The 18384-nt window shown below is 57.0% G+C and overlaps 1 protein-coding gene across 2 annotated transcripts in view; it reads left to right on the top strand.

The window, feature by feature from the left end:
• POR (cytochrome p450 oxidoreductase) overlaps positions 1-18369 on the top strand; it is a 28162-nt gene extending 9793 nt beyond the window's left edge. The window contains exons 1-16 of one of the 2 annotated variants that reach the window (XM_032947462.2): positions 434-923; positions 3245-3480; positions 5549-5597; positions 6553-6681; positions 7611-7760; positions 8307-8431; positions 8598-8687; positions 10237-10335; positions 11600-11716; positions 12171-12289; positions 13854-14035; positions 14588-14737; positions 14861-15128; positions 15276-15421; positions 15925-16007; positions 16879-18369. In XM_032947462.2, the coding sequence (XP_032803353.1) occupies positions 3290-3480; positions 5549-5597; positions 6553-6681; positions 7611-7760; positions 8307-8431; positions 8598-8687; positions 10237-10335; positions 11600-11716; positions 12171-12289; positions 13854-14035; positions 14588-14737; positions 14861-15128; positions 15276-15421; positions 15925-16007; positions 16879-17023 (2043 nt within the window). In that variant the 5' untranslated portion in view covers positions 434-923; positions 3245-3289 and the 3' untranslated portion in view covers positions 17024-18369. Of the gene's footprint in view, positions 1-433; positions 924-3244; positions 3481-5548; positions 5598-6552; positions 6682-7610; positions 7761-8306; positions 8432-8597; positions 8688-10236; positions 10336-11599; positions 11717-12170; positions 12290-13853; positions 14036-14587; positions 14738-14860; positions 15129-15275; positions 15422-15924; positions 16008-16878 lie in introns of those variants that run through there. The other variant, XM_076062847.1, reaches the window with a different exon arrangement.
• The last annotated feature ends 15 nt before the right edge of the window (positions 18370-18384 follow it).

Raw genomic sequence — 18384 nt, 5'->3', positions numbered from 1 at the left:
CCAGGCTAGGTGCACCTTGAGCGCGTCACTTGGAAGGTTCGCCGCCGGCAAGGAGGCGCGGCGGTCTAGGACCAAGCCGCGTGCGGCGTCGACCCCCGCCGCATAGCGACCGGCGACCGAGCCGATGACTTCACAGCTCCCCGTGGGGGGGCTGGGGGGGGGGGTGCAGGCGGCGGCTGCTGACTCCGAGGCCGCCCTCTCGTCTCGTGGTCGCTGCGAGGCATTTAAAGGCGGCAGCGCGCAGCCCCCCCCCACTCCCCCCGGTCCGCACGTCACGGAGCGTCACGCGGAGTCCCTCCTCCACTCCTCCTCCGCCAACCACTACCACCAATCAGCGCTTTGCCTCCTCCCCCTCCATCATCACCAAAACCACCACCGCCAATCAGCGCTTTGCCTCCTCCCCCTCCATCACCACCACCACCACCAATCAGCGCGTTGATTCCTCCACCTCCTCCACGCCCCATCACCCCCCTGGTCACGTAGACGGCCGCCTTCTTCCGTTCACGACGGCCCCGGGGCACCATCGGCAGCGGCGGCAGCGGCGTCAGCGGCGTCCTCTTCTCTCGAGAACAAAGACGAACACAGACGGAGGAGAGAGAGAGAAGAAGACGACGAGTATCATACTGTCGAGAGAGAGAGAGAGCAAAGGAGACGGCGTTAGCCCGCTCCGCAAACATTCCATTCACGTCGCTGGAAGTTAAATCGGCGTGGAGCCGGGCCGGAAGTCGCGTCGAGTCTGCTGCCCGCGTCCACCAACACCGAGGCGGTACCGTCCACCCGGTGTGGTCCACCAGCCTTGCCCGTTCAGCGGCCTAGTCCACCACCGCCACCACCGCCACCACTATCAACAAACAACAACAACTCCCCTCAGTTCTAATAGGCCGGGGCGAGCAACGCGACTTTGCTTGTCCGCCTTTCACAAGGTGAGTTCCCCTCGTCTCGTGCCGCCCTCGTCTGTCCCGTCTGGTTCGCCCTCAGAAGACCTCTGACGGTCGGGGGTCAGGGTCAAGTCGGGGTCAAGTGAGGGTCGCATGAGGTCGGGTCGTCGGGTCAGTGGCGGTCGTGAAGATGTCGTGGGGCGCTGTGGTCGGGGTGGGGGGTGGCCCGATTGGTGAACTCGTAGCGTTACGCAACAGCAGCGCTTGGCGAACTATGACCCGCACCTGATGATGATTATAATCATCATGATTATAATCATCATCATGAGTATCATCATCCTGGCGGGTCACCGGCGTTGATCGCCTCGAGCTTAGGCCCTGACTGCTGATGCTGCTGATGCTGCTGCTGATGATGCTACTGATGATGCTGCTGATGAGGCGGTGAAAGTCGAAACCCGGGCCACACTTTTGCTCGCTTCTCCGTGGGTACAGAGCGACACTCGCAGCAGGAGATGCCGCGTGTTGGGTCGGCCAGCCATCTCTTTAATGTAACGTTACTTTTTAACACGTACGATGCGTGAAGGAGACCCAACACAGTTATGCTCGTCTGTTATTGATGAGGGAGGTGACCCCCCACTGCTCCGTTCGACCCCCCCCCCCTGCGAGGGGACAAGGGAGACGTCGGTGGTGCCGTGAGCGGGGACCCCCCGGGCCCCCCCTCGTCACGTCACGCGGGGCCGTCACCGCGGGCGTGCGAGGCCGGGAGGCGCTCGCTGCGTTATCGTTGTTGAGAGATGGGGGGGAGTCTCCTGCCACGGTGGTGGTGGCGGTGGAGTTGTTGTTGTTGGGCTACGGGAAGGAGGGAGAAGCCGGAGAAAACGGACGCAGAACAGGAGGAGAGAGAATGGAACGCGGCACGCCGAGAGGCGCCCCGGGTCGGGAATGGAACCCCTCGGGCCCCGCGTGCCGTGTTCCACGGTGGTTGGCGCCAGACATCGGGGCAGCTGCCCCGGTTACGAATAGAGAGAGGGGGGGGTTATATGGGAAGGGCAGCGGCAGGGTTGGGTAATACTGCAGGATTTTGTGTTAATTGCAATGGGGAGCGCAACTGCCCTACGAACCCAGCAAACCCGAGTTCGATTCACGCTCACGGCCAACATCGGTGACGAATATCTGACCCGAACCTGGCAAGGTGTGTGGACATCAGCACGGGGGAGACAAAGGCGGTCCGGCGTGGTGCTGGCCACCCACCCCATCGTACGCCATGTCGGCCGTCATAGGTGCTACTCGCTAACAGCAGTTGGCCAAACAGTCTGTTGCAGGCTATACAGGGGGGGGGATATTTGTAAGTGCAGCAGGTTGGAAGTGCAGCGGGACATTGAGAGGTGCAACAGGAGAGGATGGCCGTGTGGGCGCAGTTGGATATTGCGAAGTTGGCAGCAGGAGCCTTGTGTCACGTGGGGTGGACACAGCTAGAGGTGGTGGGAAGTGCAGCAGGAGGCTGCGTTCGCGATGCTGGTGGTGGTCGTGAAGTTCATGGCAAGTGCAGCAGGAGACTTTGTTGTGCAGCAGGAGACTTTGTTGTGCAGCAGGACATGTCGAGACGGGCAGCAGTGGAGTGCGGTGGCGGGGGGGTGACCCAGTGACGGTGGTCACAGCCGACGGTCGATAAGTAAAGCCGCCTTGTGATGACACAACCACGTCTCACACCCTCGATGTTTCTCCAAATCTGCCGTGTCATGTAAGCAGCGGGAATAATAACTGAGTCACCATCTGCTGCGCGCGTGACGCTGGCGTAACAGTGTGCAAGAGACCGTGTAACCCGAGCAAACATCCCACTGGGCTGTAGGCATCGGTCACACACATGCACCCCGCATCACTATGATATTAACACAACTCTCCGCTGTCACGAGGCTGCCGTCATAGCAATGTGGAAGTGTCCCGATTGGCTCAGGGCCACCACCAGGGACGGCATTGTGACCACCAGGGACGACTGGTGGCCACAATGCCAGTATGAGCAGTATGTGTGTCTGTAAATTGAACTTCTTTCCCACCGTACGTAGCCAACCCTGCTAATTGGAGGTGCGGGGGGAAGGACAACAAACTAAACACTTTGATTCTTGAACCTCCTTACAGTCATTCGTTCCTGCTCCTAACCTCTGGGACAGTTGCCACCGGGGTTGCCTACACACCCTGGTGTAAAGGACCCTCTACCAAACAGAAACGATTATTTTTACCGTAATGTTTGAGATGCCCGTGGAATATAAGTACAGCGCCCTGTACGTGCGGACCCTAACGACGGAGAGCACCGGCTGTTCGCGTCTTCTCTGACGCCGTCGCGTTGCGGCGGGGGTCTGTGCCGGCAGGACCCCCACCTGGAGCACCGAATAAACACCGGCGCAAGCGACGAGATGGAGCCGGAACTTGATGGGCCCGAGGTGGTGACCGGGGCACCGGAGGCGACGGCCGAGGAGGGCGCCGCCACCATGTTCGGCTCGCTGGACCTCCTGCTGCTGTCGACGATCGTGGGCTTCTTCATCTACTGGTTCTTTTTCCGCCAGCCCAAGGAGGAGGTGCAGGAGCTCAAGAAGCTTCAAATCCCGTACGGCACCCCCCCCCCCCACCCGCTACGGTTCGCCGGGGCGGTGGTCGCGCACGGCAAAACATCCATTTCGGATGTCGTTTGCCTTCACGGTCTTATTGAACAGGATGTGGAGTTTTATTTTTGACGTACGGTAAAAAAAAGACCGTCCGCCGCCAATGGTGACGATAAATCGTTTCCGTGGCCCACGGAACCAACTGAGTCGGTATCTTTCATGGCATCCCAGTACACTTTGAATTGGCGACGACTGGTCGCACACATAGCCAGACTCGGTGTAAGAAGGGAAACAATTGTGTGAAGATGCTGCCCCCCCCCCCAACCATCAAGAATGTCGGGGATGAGAGGGCAGAGAGGCACAGTGTGAGATGCGTGCAGTTTGGAACAACCAGGTCGGCTTGGATGGAAACAGCCTGGAACCCAATCGAGTAGCCGATTCGAGTTTTAACACTTAAAATACGGGACTGTATTACTGTGTTTACACCAGTAGATTTGTCGTGTCGGATCGCAGGTGCCAAGAGGCTAAAACCTCACGCGATGGGAGCCACTGAGGCGTAGTCGGCACGCGCAAGGGACGCAGCCGGACAGGTTTTAAAACACGGGCGAGGGGCTCGCGTTCAAACTCCAGCAGCCACGGATTGTTTTTCTTTCACGACAGGGTACAGATTGTGCCGTTACCGACGTAGATTAAATTCGGTTCGCTCTGCGTGGCTGCACTTTGACATTGGCGTAGCGAGGCACCATGGCGATTCGGGGAATGCTCTGTGCCTTTTGTCGGGTGTTTTGGCTTCACGCGATCCACGCGCCGGTCGCCAGCCCAACGGCGCCCCGGCAAGGCCGGGGTAACCAAAGGAGAAATCACTTTCTCGGCGGCAGACGTTCCCGCGGCGTGCGCGTCTGCCCGTAGACCCGGCAAAACCCGGCGGCGGGGAGTTATTACGCAAGTCGGGGCAGCACGTGCGCACTCAAGGGCAGCTCGTGGCTAAGGGAGGGGGCAAAGTTCACGGGGAGCAAACTATTGTGAACGTCGTCCCGAGTTCACGTACGCCCCTGCCTCCTGCAGTCACGTAGGCGCAGGCACGCGCGATCGTCATTTCTGGGTCTTTTTTTTCTGTTTTTTTGGCAGAAAGCCGAGGACAGCGTTGGAACGTTCGAGTTAGATGAGAATACACCTTGGGTTTCTGTCTCCCTGCCCTCCCCCATTCATTTCCAATCATCCTATGGGTGTCAGGTCACCGATAGCATGAAGTGACTTCAATTCGGAAATTCTCGCAGACAGCAGTGTACCACCCTGTATCAGAGAACATCCCCGGAAGATGATGTCATAGAACTACTCTTGAAGTCGACTTCAGTAGCCCTCTGCATCTGCACGAGGACGACTTCGTGAATATGCCCTGCTAAGAGTGTTGTGTCAGTCAAAACCAGCATTGTTAATTCTTACATCTGAGCTGCATTAAGTGAAAACTCAATTTAAATGTGACGAGTCATTTTAGTGTGACTGACCCAACGTGGTGAAGTATGGTCAAACAACCCCTGTGACGCCAAAATTTGTGATCGCAACATCGCAAGCTTCCGCCACGTCTGCCTACAACAAAATCATAATGATGAATGTGCGGGCGATCACATCGGAGTTCAGCAGACCGAGAAGGCTTGAGCCTGGCCAGTGAGCGAGAATGGGGGAGAGCTGCCCGGGGAATACCAGGTGTTGTAGGCTCGCGCTGCGTGCCAGCCGAGCGTATGGCAGCGTATCAGTGAATCTATCTGTGCGTAGCTTCGAGCGTCACCCCCAAGCATAATGGGCGGTGGGTTTTCTCCGTCCTCTCCGCTTCCCTGTGGGCACGAAACCAAAACCCTCACTGGTGAGGTTGGCACGATGTGGGGCGTAGGAGGAGGGGGGGGTGCCCTTCATCCACTGACAAAGGGGGAATAATCTCAAACGACAGGGAGGGACCAGCGCGCACGTTCGTGGTTGCGACGAAACGTGCTGCCGTGCTCGTGGCGGCGTGGCGTGCGGGTTTGTTTGCTCGGTCCCACGTCTCCACGCTTGGACTTTTGTGTTCTGTGGCCGCAGGACCACGGCGCCCAGGGAGACGAGCTTCATCAACAAGATGGTGAAAACGGTGAGGGGACCGCTCCTCCGGCAACATCTGCTTCAGCTTGACAAGCGCCGACGATGCAGTGCATTCCTCACGTTATCGGTTTTTCCCCTCCCACGGCTATCTCGATTGCACAAGCAGCGTTGCGTCGGCGCGAGAGATTACGTTCCGTGCTCTTACCAGCGGGCAGTGCGGTCCTTCGTGTTTGAGAAGCGGATATCACAGAGCTACCGCCGAGGTTCCTTCTATAGTGGTCCTAGCCCGCACGATAGAGGGCGGTACTTTGTCCCCCGTTCTGCCATATTCGATTTTGGTTCGCCGCACGGCAGTCGGACTGATATGTTAATAATCACAGGTGGAAAGAAAAAAATCCCCAAATTGAGTGCAGAACCAGTTTTAACACGATGAGTTTTTCCCAGTCTATGTTGTCCGGGCTGAAACCATCAACGTCTCTACAATTCTAAAACCTTGTTTAGTCACTGCCAGTTGATACCTGGGTTGAAGCCCAGGCTCTCGATGGTGGCAGCTCGGCGCTCTGACCTTTGACCCACCCGGGCCCGCCCCTGCGATGAGGCCATTGAATGTAACCGTACGTTCCAAACCTTGGCAAACTTGTCTAAACTTCAACATCGACGAAGTGAACTTGGCGAAACAGATGTAAGGCATGGGAAAACAAGATTGGCACTGCAGAGGGGGCGGGGGTGGGGGGAAGATCTTACACCACACACAGGAAAATCCAGGTTGACCTCCCACGAAACCGCTCACCTTGGCAAGAAGCTCGAGACTCCCAGGAAGCGTCGCAATCTGCGGCGCTTAGGAGACGTAGACGTGGGGGGGGGGGTCACATGAAAGAGTCTCTCCCCTCAGATAACGCCGTGCGGGACAGCGCACAGTGGCAGCGCTTGCAGCGAACGCCCCCTCACTATCTCCGCCACCGTCCTTCCTCCCCCCCCCCGCCGCCGCCGCCACCCCCTTCCAGGGCCGCAACGTGGTGGTGTTCTACGGCTCGCAGACAGGCACCGCAGAGGAGTTCGCCGGACGCCTTGCCAAGGACGCCCAGCGCTATGGCATGAAGGGCATGCCCGCCGACCCTGAGGAGTTTGACTTGGTGAGTCTACGCGGGCACGCCGCGTACGCCGTCGGATAAAAGCCTCCGCTGGTGGCGGGCAGGTGGGGGGGGGGGGTGGGTTGCGTTTGACCCTTGCCGTGCCACGCTGTTCAGTGCGGGTCGGGGGTCGGTGAAGTGGAGGGGGGGGGGCCCTGCAATAACCGCCGGTGCGGTTGTTGCTCGCCGGCTGCAACCGGGAATGGAACCCGGGTCGCTGGGTTCGTAGCGCGGCGAGGTAAACGCCGCACCAGTACGCACTTTTAAACGCTCAAGAGTCGCAAAGTGATTACCGCGGTCATCGCTAGATACTCTTATTTTAATTGCTGAGGGAGGATCTCCCTTACAAAGCTGACACGCGGGTAATACGAAACCCACGTTAATGCGGCTATGAACGCGTAATTGTTTTTGACTTGGCGTCGCGTGGGGATGGAGGTGCAGGATGCGTCGTGTGTTCTGTTTCTCGGAGCGATCGAAGTCCCGAGCGCGGAGCCGCTAAGCGTTGGACCTGGCGTGCGCGTGGGAAGTACCGTGGAGCGAGGATTCCACATTCCCTTTGGCCTTCCCCTTTTTCCCCACGAGCAAAACAATCGAGAGTTAACTGTGGTTGTTTTGTCATCAGTTGAACACGTTGTAGGCTTTTGTGACCAATATTATCCATAACACAGGTTTTTTTGGGTTAGATCGCGTAAATACATGAAAGTGTCGTTAAACCTGTTTTGTTATCGTTTTTATTTGGCGATTCTGCGTTGGCAGCGGGAACACTGTGCGTGGCCTTAACGGGAAGAAAGAAATAGGTGACATTTCTGGCGTAACTATGAAGAAGGGCCATTGCCCGAAACGTCACCTATTATACGTGTCGAGTTTCGTCGTTATTTGTTTTAAGTCGAAAGCATTCGCGGACGGTTTAACCGGAGCGTCTCGTCGCGCAGACAGAGCTGCCCCAGCTGACGAAGATCGAGAACTCGCTGGCGGTGTTCTGCATGGCCACGTACGGCGAGGGCGACCCGACGGACAACGCGCAGGAGTTCTACGATCTCCTGCAGGAGGGCTCGCTCGAGCTGGCCGGGGTCAAGTACGCGGTGAGTGCTGTCGCTCCCGAGCGGGGGCATGACGACGCTCGACTCTCCAGCGCCGTGCTTGGAGTCTCGCGCTGCGATCCTGCCGAGCGTATGGTAGTGTGGATTCGTGAATCTCTCCGCAACGTAGCCTTGAGTGCCGTCCGTCGTATAACGCGTGGTGGGTGTTCTCGGGGTTCTTCGGTTTCCTATCCACACAAAGCCAAACTCTGTCTTGTGAGATTAGCCAAGCATTCCCAATGCAATATCCCCCTGATGAGGAGTCTTGAGACTCGGGCTATTACTTCGCCAGGCAAGCCCGAGTCTCAAGAATCCTCTTTTGGAGGCTCTTACATTGCGATGCTTCAGTTTCAGTTTATTTACCTTTAATAGTGCTGTTTGTTGCTGGCCGTTCAGGCGTTCGGGCCTACGCTCAGCAACCGTGACGAAGCAAAAAAAACGCAGGCAAGCCGATCGCTTTTGTTTGCCCTTCAGTAGCATGCCGGGGTCGCTTAAAGGTCGCGCGGTGGTAAACATCTATGTGGTGGCGATGGCGTTGCACGCGTACAGGTGTTTGGTCTGGGCAACAAGACGTACGAACACTTCAACGCCATGGGCAAGTACCTGGACAAGCGGCTGGAGGAGCTGGGGGCCGAGAGAATCTTCGAGCTGGGCTCCGGGGACGACGACGCCACGTACGGCCGACGCCGCCACGCTCGCGCAAACACACGCACGGCGACCAAACCCGCGAGCCCCCCGCCACCCACACGTTCCTACGCCTGAGCTCGTGCCGGACGGCCCGGCGCGAGCTCCGTTCACCGTCGCTGTGCCTTTTCCCCCCTCCCTCCCCGCCCACCGCAGCCTGGAGGAGGACTTCATCACGTGGAAGGAGCGCTTCTGGCCGGCCGTGTGCGAGTATTTCGGGGTGGAGCCGACGGGAGACGACGCCAGGTGAGAGCCGAACGAGAGCGGCGTGATCTCCGTACTCGGGCCCGGCGGTGTCCGTGGGGTCCCGTTGCGGTCTCTAATTACTTTAATTACTCCGATGGGCCCAAGGGTAAACCGCTGTGGTCTGCGCGCCTTTAACCGGAGGAAGAGGATGAACGGCAAAACGACACGAACTCCCTCCCTGTGCTGAAGCCCTCTCGTCGTGGCCAGCAGCGGGGCCTCGACATTGGCATCGAGCTCCTGATCCTCAGCGCTGCCGCTGTCATTCTCAAGACGAGCGTTACTTCTGCTGTTGCAGAGGGGTTTTGTCGGTCATGCAATTCGTATTTTTATACATTGGCCGGCACAGGAAATCTGTAAATCACGTAACCAGGGCAACACTGCGGTCAGCCGAGCGGCGAAAAAGCACGGAACAGTGATGGTGGGTGCAACGCGCCCCATGTACTCACGCTTTCCACGAACCTCCTCGCCAGGGGGTCTCACCGCGCAGACAAGCGCCCACTCCGACTTTAACCATGGTACCGGCCGCCCTCTCCATCGCCTCCCAGAGGCTGGGCCCAAGTCTCTTTATATCCTCACCGGACCCGTCGGAACGGGTCACCCACCACCTGTGCCACTTTGCTCGCTAAATCAAACGCAAATTGGCACGCGCGAGTGCAACTCGACAAGCCTCTATTGTTACCAGATTATCGCGCGAGCCTTGCTGAGCCTGCAAGTTAGGTGCGTGCGATACTGAGCTCATTATTCAATGATCCACGCTTCAAACCATGGGCATGTAGCACGCACAGGTGTTCACAATAAGGACGCTATTGTCTTGTCAGGTATAAGAGATTCAAAGGTCTTATGTCAAATGCTTGTTTTGTGTTGGCACAGAAACACATTTCTTACTTGCGGTGTTTGCCAGACCTGGGGGCTTGAATCACATTTGTAACTTTGTGATTTGTAACTAGAACTTCCATGTAAGTTGGGTTCACCGTTGTGCTGTAATTGTATATTTTATCTTTAAAAAAATGTTTACGCCGCGAGACCAAGTATATATTCAGGTTTCTCGCAGTGCGATTCTTCATATTAGAGAACGCCCCACGGAAGTGAGTATCACAGACCTTCCTCTGAGATCCCTTCGTCAAGTGAAATCTGGTCCACACAGTAGAGGGCAGCGCTGTCGCATGACGGTTAACCCGATATTTAAATTCGCAGAGCTAGAATTCATCCAAATTATCTGCAGAACTAAATTTAACGTGATGCCTTTTTTTTTCTCCCAGTGAGTGGTCAGCGACCAGGTTGAGAAACCCTCAACTCGGTACATTTGAGGTCCCAGCTTAATCACAGGCGGCTGCACGCCGGATCGGAACCCAGGATCCCGGCAGTGCCTGCTCCGCCCTTTGACCTCTGAGCCACACTTCGCCGCCACATTGCTGGTGGCAAATTTGGTCGACCTCAGAGCTGGCGGTTCGGCCAGGTGTGATGCGAGCGCGTCCGGGTGTGTTCCTCCGCGTTGTGTCACCGCGGCCCAACTCGACACGTGCCGTTGCCCTCGTCCTGTCGTTCCCAGCATCCGGCAGTACGAGTTGGTGATTGACGCCGACGTGAACAGAAACAAGGTGTTCGTCGGGGAGATGAGCCGCCTCAAGTCCTACGAGACCCAGAAACCGTGCGTAACCCTCCGCCTACCCTTCCTCCGAGGGTCTAGTGATTTTTTTTTACTCGCGTAGGTGCGGAGCACAGGGCCCAAAACGCCAAGTGCCCGGCAACAAACAGCACCGTCGTCGAAGTTGTAAATAGAGAAGGGCGTAACGCGTTTCCTGAATGGAGCCAGGGTTGTTGTAAGAGCTCGGGGGCGAAGAGACTCGTCTCTTGTCGGAGATTGTGGGAGAGGGAATTCTGCAGTGGAGCAGTACGAGGGTAGAAGGAAAAAGTGAGGTGACCTGCAGTGTGGTGAGTGGGCGGGTGAGTGGGCGGGTGAGTGGGCGGGTGAGTGGGCGAGTGGGCGGGCGAGCGGGCGAGTGGGCGGGTGAGTGGGCGGGTGAGTGGGCGGGTGAGTGGGTGGGTGAGTGGGTAGGTGATTGAGTGAGTGCGTGAGTGGTTGAACACAGTGTGGATGAGACAAATCAGTCAGTCTGGTGGGCAGCAGAGTCCTCAGCATGGGTGGAGGAATCGATGAGTTAGCGAAGTCAGATGAAAAGAAACATTTTAAAGTGCAATGTCACCCCCAGCAGAGTAGAGGCACGGTCGGTAATCACGTGATCTAAGGCTGATGAGCCTGCAGTAGCCAACTGATTCCACACACACGCACTGGGAGAGGCGTCGTTACTGATGAGTGCTCTACCAGCCTCCAATCTATGCACAGTGACCAGCAGCGCGTCCCGTAAATGGATCCACGTGTGCGTTATATTGGGACGCACGCACGGTGGGGAGCAGTGGCGCAGTGGTTAGCTCGCTGTGCTCACAAACCCGGTTACCCGCGTTCGATTCACGGCCCTGGCAAGCATCGGTGACGAATACCTGAACCGGTCCTGGGCCTCCCTGAGGTCAACACAGCCTCAAATTAGTACCTGGTGCAATGTGTAAACATCATTACTGAGAGACGAAGGTGGTTGGGCGTGGTGCTGACCACGCCAGCCCCTCTCATGCCCCGTACTTGCCGTAATCGGTGCTCGCTGACAACAAAACTGTGATTCTATTCAACAACTCGACACATTCACCAACATTGCGGCCCTGAATGGACAAACGATGTCATTTGAGTGACGTTTCGGTCAGTGGCTCCTTGTCCATGGCAGAGAGAATCTCTGCTTTTGCCTGCTTTGAGAGCACTTGCCGCAGCAGCCTGTTGTGGGCTACACGGGGTTGGTTGTGGTTTGTGCGGCCGTGCTTTGTGACGCGGCGATGAAGCCGCGCCGCGTCGCCTCCACCCCCAGGCCGTTTGACGCCAAGAACCCGTACCTGTCGCCCGTCACCGTGAACCGGAAAACCAACTGTGGCAACGACCGCCACTTCATGCACCTGGAGCTCGACATCTCGGGATCGAAGATGCGGTGAGTGCGGCGGCGGTGGTGGTGGCGGCTCTCGTGTGGTGTCGCCCACGATATCCTCATTTCTTTTTAAAAGTCGATTTTACCCAGATTGTGCTGTCGGCGTGATGTCACGAGTCCAAGGATCCAATCGGATCTCTCGCAGCGCGGTAAGAGCGGCCCACATAAGCGAATATCGCAGAGCTACCTCTGAGATCACTTGAAGTGACCTCTGGTCCACACAGTCGGTGGCAGCACTTCCCTACCCATCCTGACCTCTAACCTACCCAGCCTGACCTCTAACGTCTGAGCTACCCGGTCACCTCTTACTCGCTTGACATTAAGGCCCTCATCCAGGAGTGGATTGACTAACAGGGCCGCGCAGACAAAAACATCATCATCATCGTCATTATTAACGCCCACCTCCTCCTCCTGCTGCGCGTCCTTGTGCGGCGTCTCCGCTGGCCCCCGTGAGCAGCTACGAGGCGGGCGACCACGTGGCCGTGTTCCCCACCAACGACAGCGCCCTCGTTGAGGAGCTGGCGCGTCTCCTTGGCGCCGACCTCGACACCGTTTTTTCGCTCAACAACCTTGACGGTATTCGGGGAGGGGGGGGAAGGGGGCTGAGGCCGGAGGGGGTGGAGGGTTTTGGAGGAGGAGAGGGATGTTGGCCGTGTGTGTGTGTGCGTGTACGTTTATCCGGCTCTGTTTTTTTTTTTTACTTCAACGCCCGCTTGCCGCTGTTTTGACGACGTGGGTCAGAAACTTGGACGTGAATGAAGAGGGGGCGGTTGTGCCCTTATCGATCGCAGACGGGGGAGGGAGGGGTGGCGTGGGAGGGAGAGAGGAGGACCGGCACGTTGGCCGTGCGTGCGAATTTCCGGCTGTGTTTCCTTCAGACGTTGCGATATAGGGAGATTAAAGAGAACAAATGTGCCAAGATGTACGAAGGTATTGGCATTGTCGCCGCGAGTCAGAAAGGCGAACACGTTAATGAGGTTAAAAGATGTCGTGAAAAAACATCAGTGGGATCGGGCAAGATGCGTCGCTGTGAGGCCAATGGTCGTGGATAATAACGGAGCGGCAGCCAAGGGAGGGAACGCGACTCAAGAGGTCCATCGGGGGAGATGGAGCGATGAAATTGGCTCGTGCGTTGGCGCTGGGTGGATTGTCGCATCGTGCGGGATCCTGGGCGGTGGAGACTGGTGAGGCGTTCATCGAGCAGCGGATTGACCATGGCGCATGATGGTGACGATGATGGACGAGTGCCGTTTGAACCACTCGCTTAGCGCCAGGGCCTCGCTCGCTCGCCTTGCACAACCAGCGCGTGACCTTCCCGCGCTCGCCGTGTAACAAAGCGACTCGAGGTCGTTTGCCGTCACCGTGACCAACGCCGCCCGTTTACATTTAACGGCCGTGCCGAGCGATGCCTTATCTCGTTCCGCTGTCAGCGTGGAGGCTGTCCTGCGCGTGCGCTCCACCCCGTGGCTCCAGTGCCGGTGCCTGCGAGCGCAGGAGAGAGCGAGCACACGCGTGCGCCCCAATCTCGCCGAGCGTGTGCCGGTAGACTGGCGTAGGTGGCACGCGACTTGGTCGTAGCCGCAGCCGTAGCGAGCGGAGGTATAGTGTTAGCGGTGTGCCGAGGACACTGGACAGCGAACCCCGTAGCGTGACCTTGCTTAAGGGGGAGGGTGGGGGGGTGGCATGCAACGACTGGGGTGGAACACGACACCGTCAATGTTAAACAAACGTTAAGCAAACGTTAAACAAACGTTCAGCTTACCGATGGCGATCTGCTCCTGCCTCTCGTGCGTATGCTGTGTCCCTGGTGTTTAACGAGGAGGCGAATTGTACTCGGTCCTGCCTCCTACTTCATCACATAATAATTATTATTATAATTTTCTTCATAGTCATTGACGTATTTGTCCAGGAGAGCCACAACGAGTCGTATGATTCTTTTTCAGGGGGGCCTTGCTGCTGCTACTGCTATATTGGGTATTTATTTTAAGACTTCTTCAGCCGATTCACGATGTGATTGTTTATTATTCTTATTCACGTGGGAGGAGGAAAGCGGAGCGCCTCGACGCTCGATTGAGCAGCAGGAAGTCAACCGAGACCCCCCGCGCGTTCACCCGTTCACTCGTTCCGTCGCTCTTCACAGAGGAGTCGAACAAGAAGCACCCCTTCCCCTGCCCCACCACGTACCGCACGGCCCTGCTGCACTACCTGGACATCACCAACCCGCCGCGCACCAACGTGCTCTACGAGCTGGCGCAGTACGCGTCCGACCCCAAGGAGCAGGAGTTCCTGCGCCGCATGGCCTCCTCCGCCGTCGAGTGCAAGGTGGCTCCTCCTCCTCTGCCTCTCGCCGAGTTCCTGCCGCTCTTCCGATCCCGACCTTCCTCTTCCTGCTCAGATGGAGCCATCCCCCTCCCCTCCCTCCAATTCAACCACCCGTAACTCCTTCAGTGTTACTCCTCTTCTGGGTGAGCCATGTCTACTCCTCCTCTGATTGCATTCTATCCTAACCACTCTGATAATGATCGAGCCCGTCGCTCATTCTCTCCCAAGTGAACCGCTATCCGCGACGGTCGAGCGGCCGTGCCGGAGGGCGCGCCGAGTATCGGGCGACCCGGTGGACCGTTTGGTGACCCGCGGGAGAATGCCCCCGTGGAACATATTTACGTTGCTTTGGTAAAGTCTGGAGAGCCGAAGTGTAAATATTGAACCTCGAGGGACTGCAGCACTGCACCACAGCCGCCGTTTGAACGCGGACGGCGTGCGGGCGAGCACTGGCTTCATGGTCGGAGACTCGCCGAGCGGCGCCGGGCGGCGCCGGGCGTGGCACGCCTGCCGCTGCCCACGTGGTGATCGCGTGGCCGTCTCCGCGTGCAGACCCAGTACCAGAGCTGGGTGCTGGACGAGCGGCGGCACATCCTGGCCATCCTACAGGACCTCCCCTCCGTCAAGCCTCCCATCGACCACCTGTGCGAGCTGCTGCCACGACTGCAGGCACGCTACTACTCCATCGCCTCCTCGGCCAAGGTGAGGGCCCGCACGGCATCGCCGCCGCCCGGCGCGTGACGCGTTCACACGGCCCGCACGCACGCAGCCAGCGCGCGCGTGCGCGCCGCTCACCTTCGCGTGTCCCGCTCCTCGCCGGCACAGGTTTTCCCCGACAGCATCCACATCTGCGCCGTGCTGGTGGAGTACAAGACTCGCCTGGGGCGCACGAACCGCGGCGTGGCCACCAGCTGGCTGCAGGGGCGCTGCCCCTCGCAGAACGGGCACAAGCCCACGGTGCCCGCGTACGTGCGCAAGTCCCAGTTCCGGCTGCCGTACAAGCCCAGCTCGCCCATCATCATGATTGGGCCCGGCACGGGCCTCGCGCCCTTCCTGGGATTCATCCAGGAGCGCGAGTGGCAGAAGCAGCAAGGTTCGTGGTGCGGGGTCGCACTGTCACCGTTATTTAACCGTGCCGGCCTTCATAGGTGCTCGCTACAACAACACTTTCCCCAAAAAGTCTTGTCAGGGCTATAAGGGGGTGGGTGATGCTTTGTCTTTGTGTCAACACGTTGCACAGGCAAGGAGGTGGGAGAGACGGTTCTCTACTTCGGGTGCCGTAATCGCAGCACGGACTTCATCTACGAGGAGGAGCTCGAGGCCTTCAAGGAGAGGGGCGTCCTCACGCAGCTCCACGTGGCCTTCTCCCGCGACCAGGAGGAAAAGGTTCGAGAGGACTCCGTTCACTCGCCGTCTCGTTCAGAATATTTACTCTCGCCCGACTTGGCGACGTCACGATGATCGACGACGACAACAGCGGTCGTTTGCTAAGCACTCCGTGAATCCACTGCTGGATGAACGCCTCCCTCCATGCCCGATCTGTGGATTGTTGGGGGTTGGTTGTTTGACCATATTTCACCACGCTGGTCAGTGCGTGTTGGTGACGAAGGGAGGATGCCGAAGACCGGTTCAGACGCCTCTCACCTCAGATGCCAGCCGTGTTGGGGAATTGAGCTGCAGTTGCCGGGTTCGTAGCGTGGCGCGGCGACCACTGCGCCTTCGCTCGCCGTAGACATGTGTACGCCTGATAATGAAAGAATGAATCGTGTGAACACAAGCGTGTCTCACGACGAGCCCGATACGATGTTAGGAAGCGATGTCTTGTTTTGTGAACCCAGTTTTGTTGACCTTCCGTGCCCTTTGCGGCCTGCTGCACGCGTGCCCATCAGGTGTACGTCCAGCACCTGATCACAAAGAACAAGGAGAACATCTGGCAGCTTCTGCAAAGCAACGCACACATCTACGTTTGTGGGTACGTCACCCCAAAGACAAATATCTTCCGCGTGGGGAGACTAACAGACTATTGGGGCAAGTGTCACTCGGCCTCACACGAGTACGCGGTGCGATCTCTCAACGTCGTCACTGCGGAGACAAAGGTGGTCGGCCGTGATGCCGGCTACCCCCACCCCCTTGTGGGACGTGCTGGCCTTAAAGGCACTCGCTAACAGCACTTGCCCCAATAGTGTACGTTACCCCATACGTACACACGATCAAGCACACCACCTCACGCCACAAAAGAAACGTCTGGCCAAGTCGGTCTGAAGTTTTACACACAAATGGAGTGTGACTCGATCCCCTACTCACTGCCCCGAGCTGAGGAACTTCCTGTGGCAGAAGTCCAATTTCGGTCGACCAATTGCCAGGAATTCAGCGATTCAGATTTATATTTACTTGAATTGCATCCATTAACGAGTGCATATTCATAAAAAAAGAAAATGATTTGCTAATGTTACATCGGTAGCGACTTATTGAAGGGGTCGATGTGACCACAAGCAGGTATGTTTATATCGCCTCGGTTATCACGAGTGTGCAATATTCGTGCATTGTGAGCTCTGTTACACAGTCATAGATTACCCACAGAACTGGTTGTGTGTTGACGGAGCATCTCGATCGTGCGGCAGCGATCGTAGTGAGTTCCAGTTTGATGGAACCGCCGACGGCAAAGCTGCGAGCTCCAAATGTAGCCTGCCCGAGTGCGCGGAACAATCGAGTCTCCGTGAGCCTCTGGGAATCAGAAGCGGCGGAAATTACAAAAAAAATATTTTAATCAAGTGCATTGACAGTGGAGGCTGAGTCACGGCACGTGTCACCTTTGCCCCCCCACCCCCCCCCCCCCGATGCAGAGACGCCAAGAACATGGCACGGGACGTGCAGGCGGCCATCTCGGAGGTCGTGTCGGAGTGCGGCGGCCTAACGCAGCAGCAGGCCCTGGACTTTGTGAAGAAGCTGCAGACCAAGGGGCGCTACTCGAGCGACGTGTGGAGCTAAGCGCGGCGACGCAGCTCGGGACGAATTCCCCCCCCCCCCCGCCCCCGTTGAGGCGCGTGGAGCGGCAGAAGGGCGTTTAATTTGGAATTAACGATCGATCATCCAACTAATCTATCTGACCAGGCAGTCCCAATGGTTATGCTGTCAAGTTGACGTTTTGACAACTTATTCAATTGCCCAATCGCCATTCGGTACTCAAGGCGTCGGTGTTGTGTGGCTATAATTTTACGAGGTAAGCACCACCGTCGTCACACGCGATGTTTTTTTATCATTTGAAGTTTGGACTTTCCAGAATTTTATTGGCTGCAGGTGTTAAGTCGTAATCGTTTTTATTGTTGCTGAAATGCCTACGAAGCTCTCGAAAGCAAAACCTTTTTTTAACGAATCTTAGCAACCGTCACACCCCCCCCACCCCGACCCTTACGGCGAGGAAAATAAATTGGACGCGGCCGTTCTATGTCGTCCGGCTGGCAGAGGACAGGAGACGGCGCTCCGCTAACTCGGGAACCTCTCCCCCACCCCCTGCCAACTCATTCCCACACCCGCTGCCCCCAAACGGCGGCAGCATCAGCCCTCTCACGTGACGAGTGCCTTTTTAAAATGGTGTCTAAATTACTCACGCTCTCCTTTCGAAACGGGGCAATCTGCGTTTTGCGAGCAAAACCCCAATCGCGGAAACCCGCGTCGGCGCAATAGATCCGCGTGGTCGGCCGAACGAACGGGAAACGCAATGGCCGGGCGAGGTTTGTTTTAAGATGACGCGCGTGACTCGCAATCATGGCCAACGGATACCTAGCGCAATCGTTTGCTCTTTTGAAGCCCAACCTTTTAGAAGTTCCACGCAACCGGAATAAAAAAAATATTTTTTTAACGGAGCGAACGTATTCCACTGGTGGAGTCAACAACACAAGCAGTGCAACGGCAGAGGTGCGAACGCGTTCACGGTCGTGAGCGGCGGTAGCGTAGACGCCACCTTTGTGATATTTACAATGCTACAGAGCACTTTTGATCATTTGTCAGAGGGAATCCTGTTATAGCTTTGGTCTTTCATCGGTAACTGAAAATCGCATTTTATACAAAACTGGCAGTGCAATGTGTCGTATGTGTGTCAAGAATGAAGAGTAGCCGTTAAGTTTAGAGTCTGTAAATGCTGTGCTCAGGTCGGCGTGCGCTAAGATGAAAGGGAGAGCGGCAGCTGCTTATTCTAAGTCAATCTGTCGGCGGTTATTAATTATCGTATGCTCCTATCGGCTGTGGTTTTATTTTTGGACGGATTTACATGTACACTTTGTTTTAACGTTCCGCAAAAATTATTCTAATGTGAAATAAAGGTCTGTTTAACGAAACGGCTTCCGCGGGGG

The sequence above is a fragment of the Petromyzon marinus genome, chromosome 5, assembly GCF_048934315.1.
Source record: "Petromyzon marinus isolate PM22_M1 ecotype Great Lakes invasive population chromosome 5, UKy_Petmar_22M1.pri1.0, whole genome shotgun sequence".
NCBI classification, from domain to species: domain Eukaryota; kingdom Metazoa; phylum Chordata; class Hyperoartia; order Petromyzontiformes; family Petromyzontidae; genus Petromyzon; species Petromyzon marinus.
This window is presented reverse-complemented; position numbering and strand designations above follow the sequence as displayed.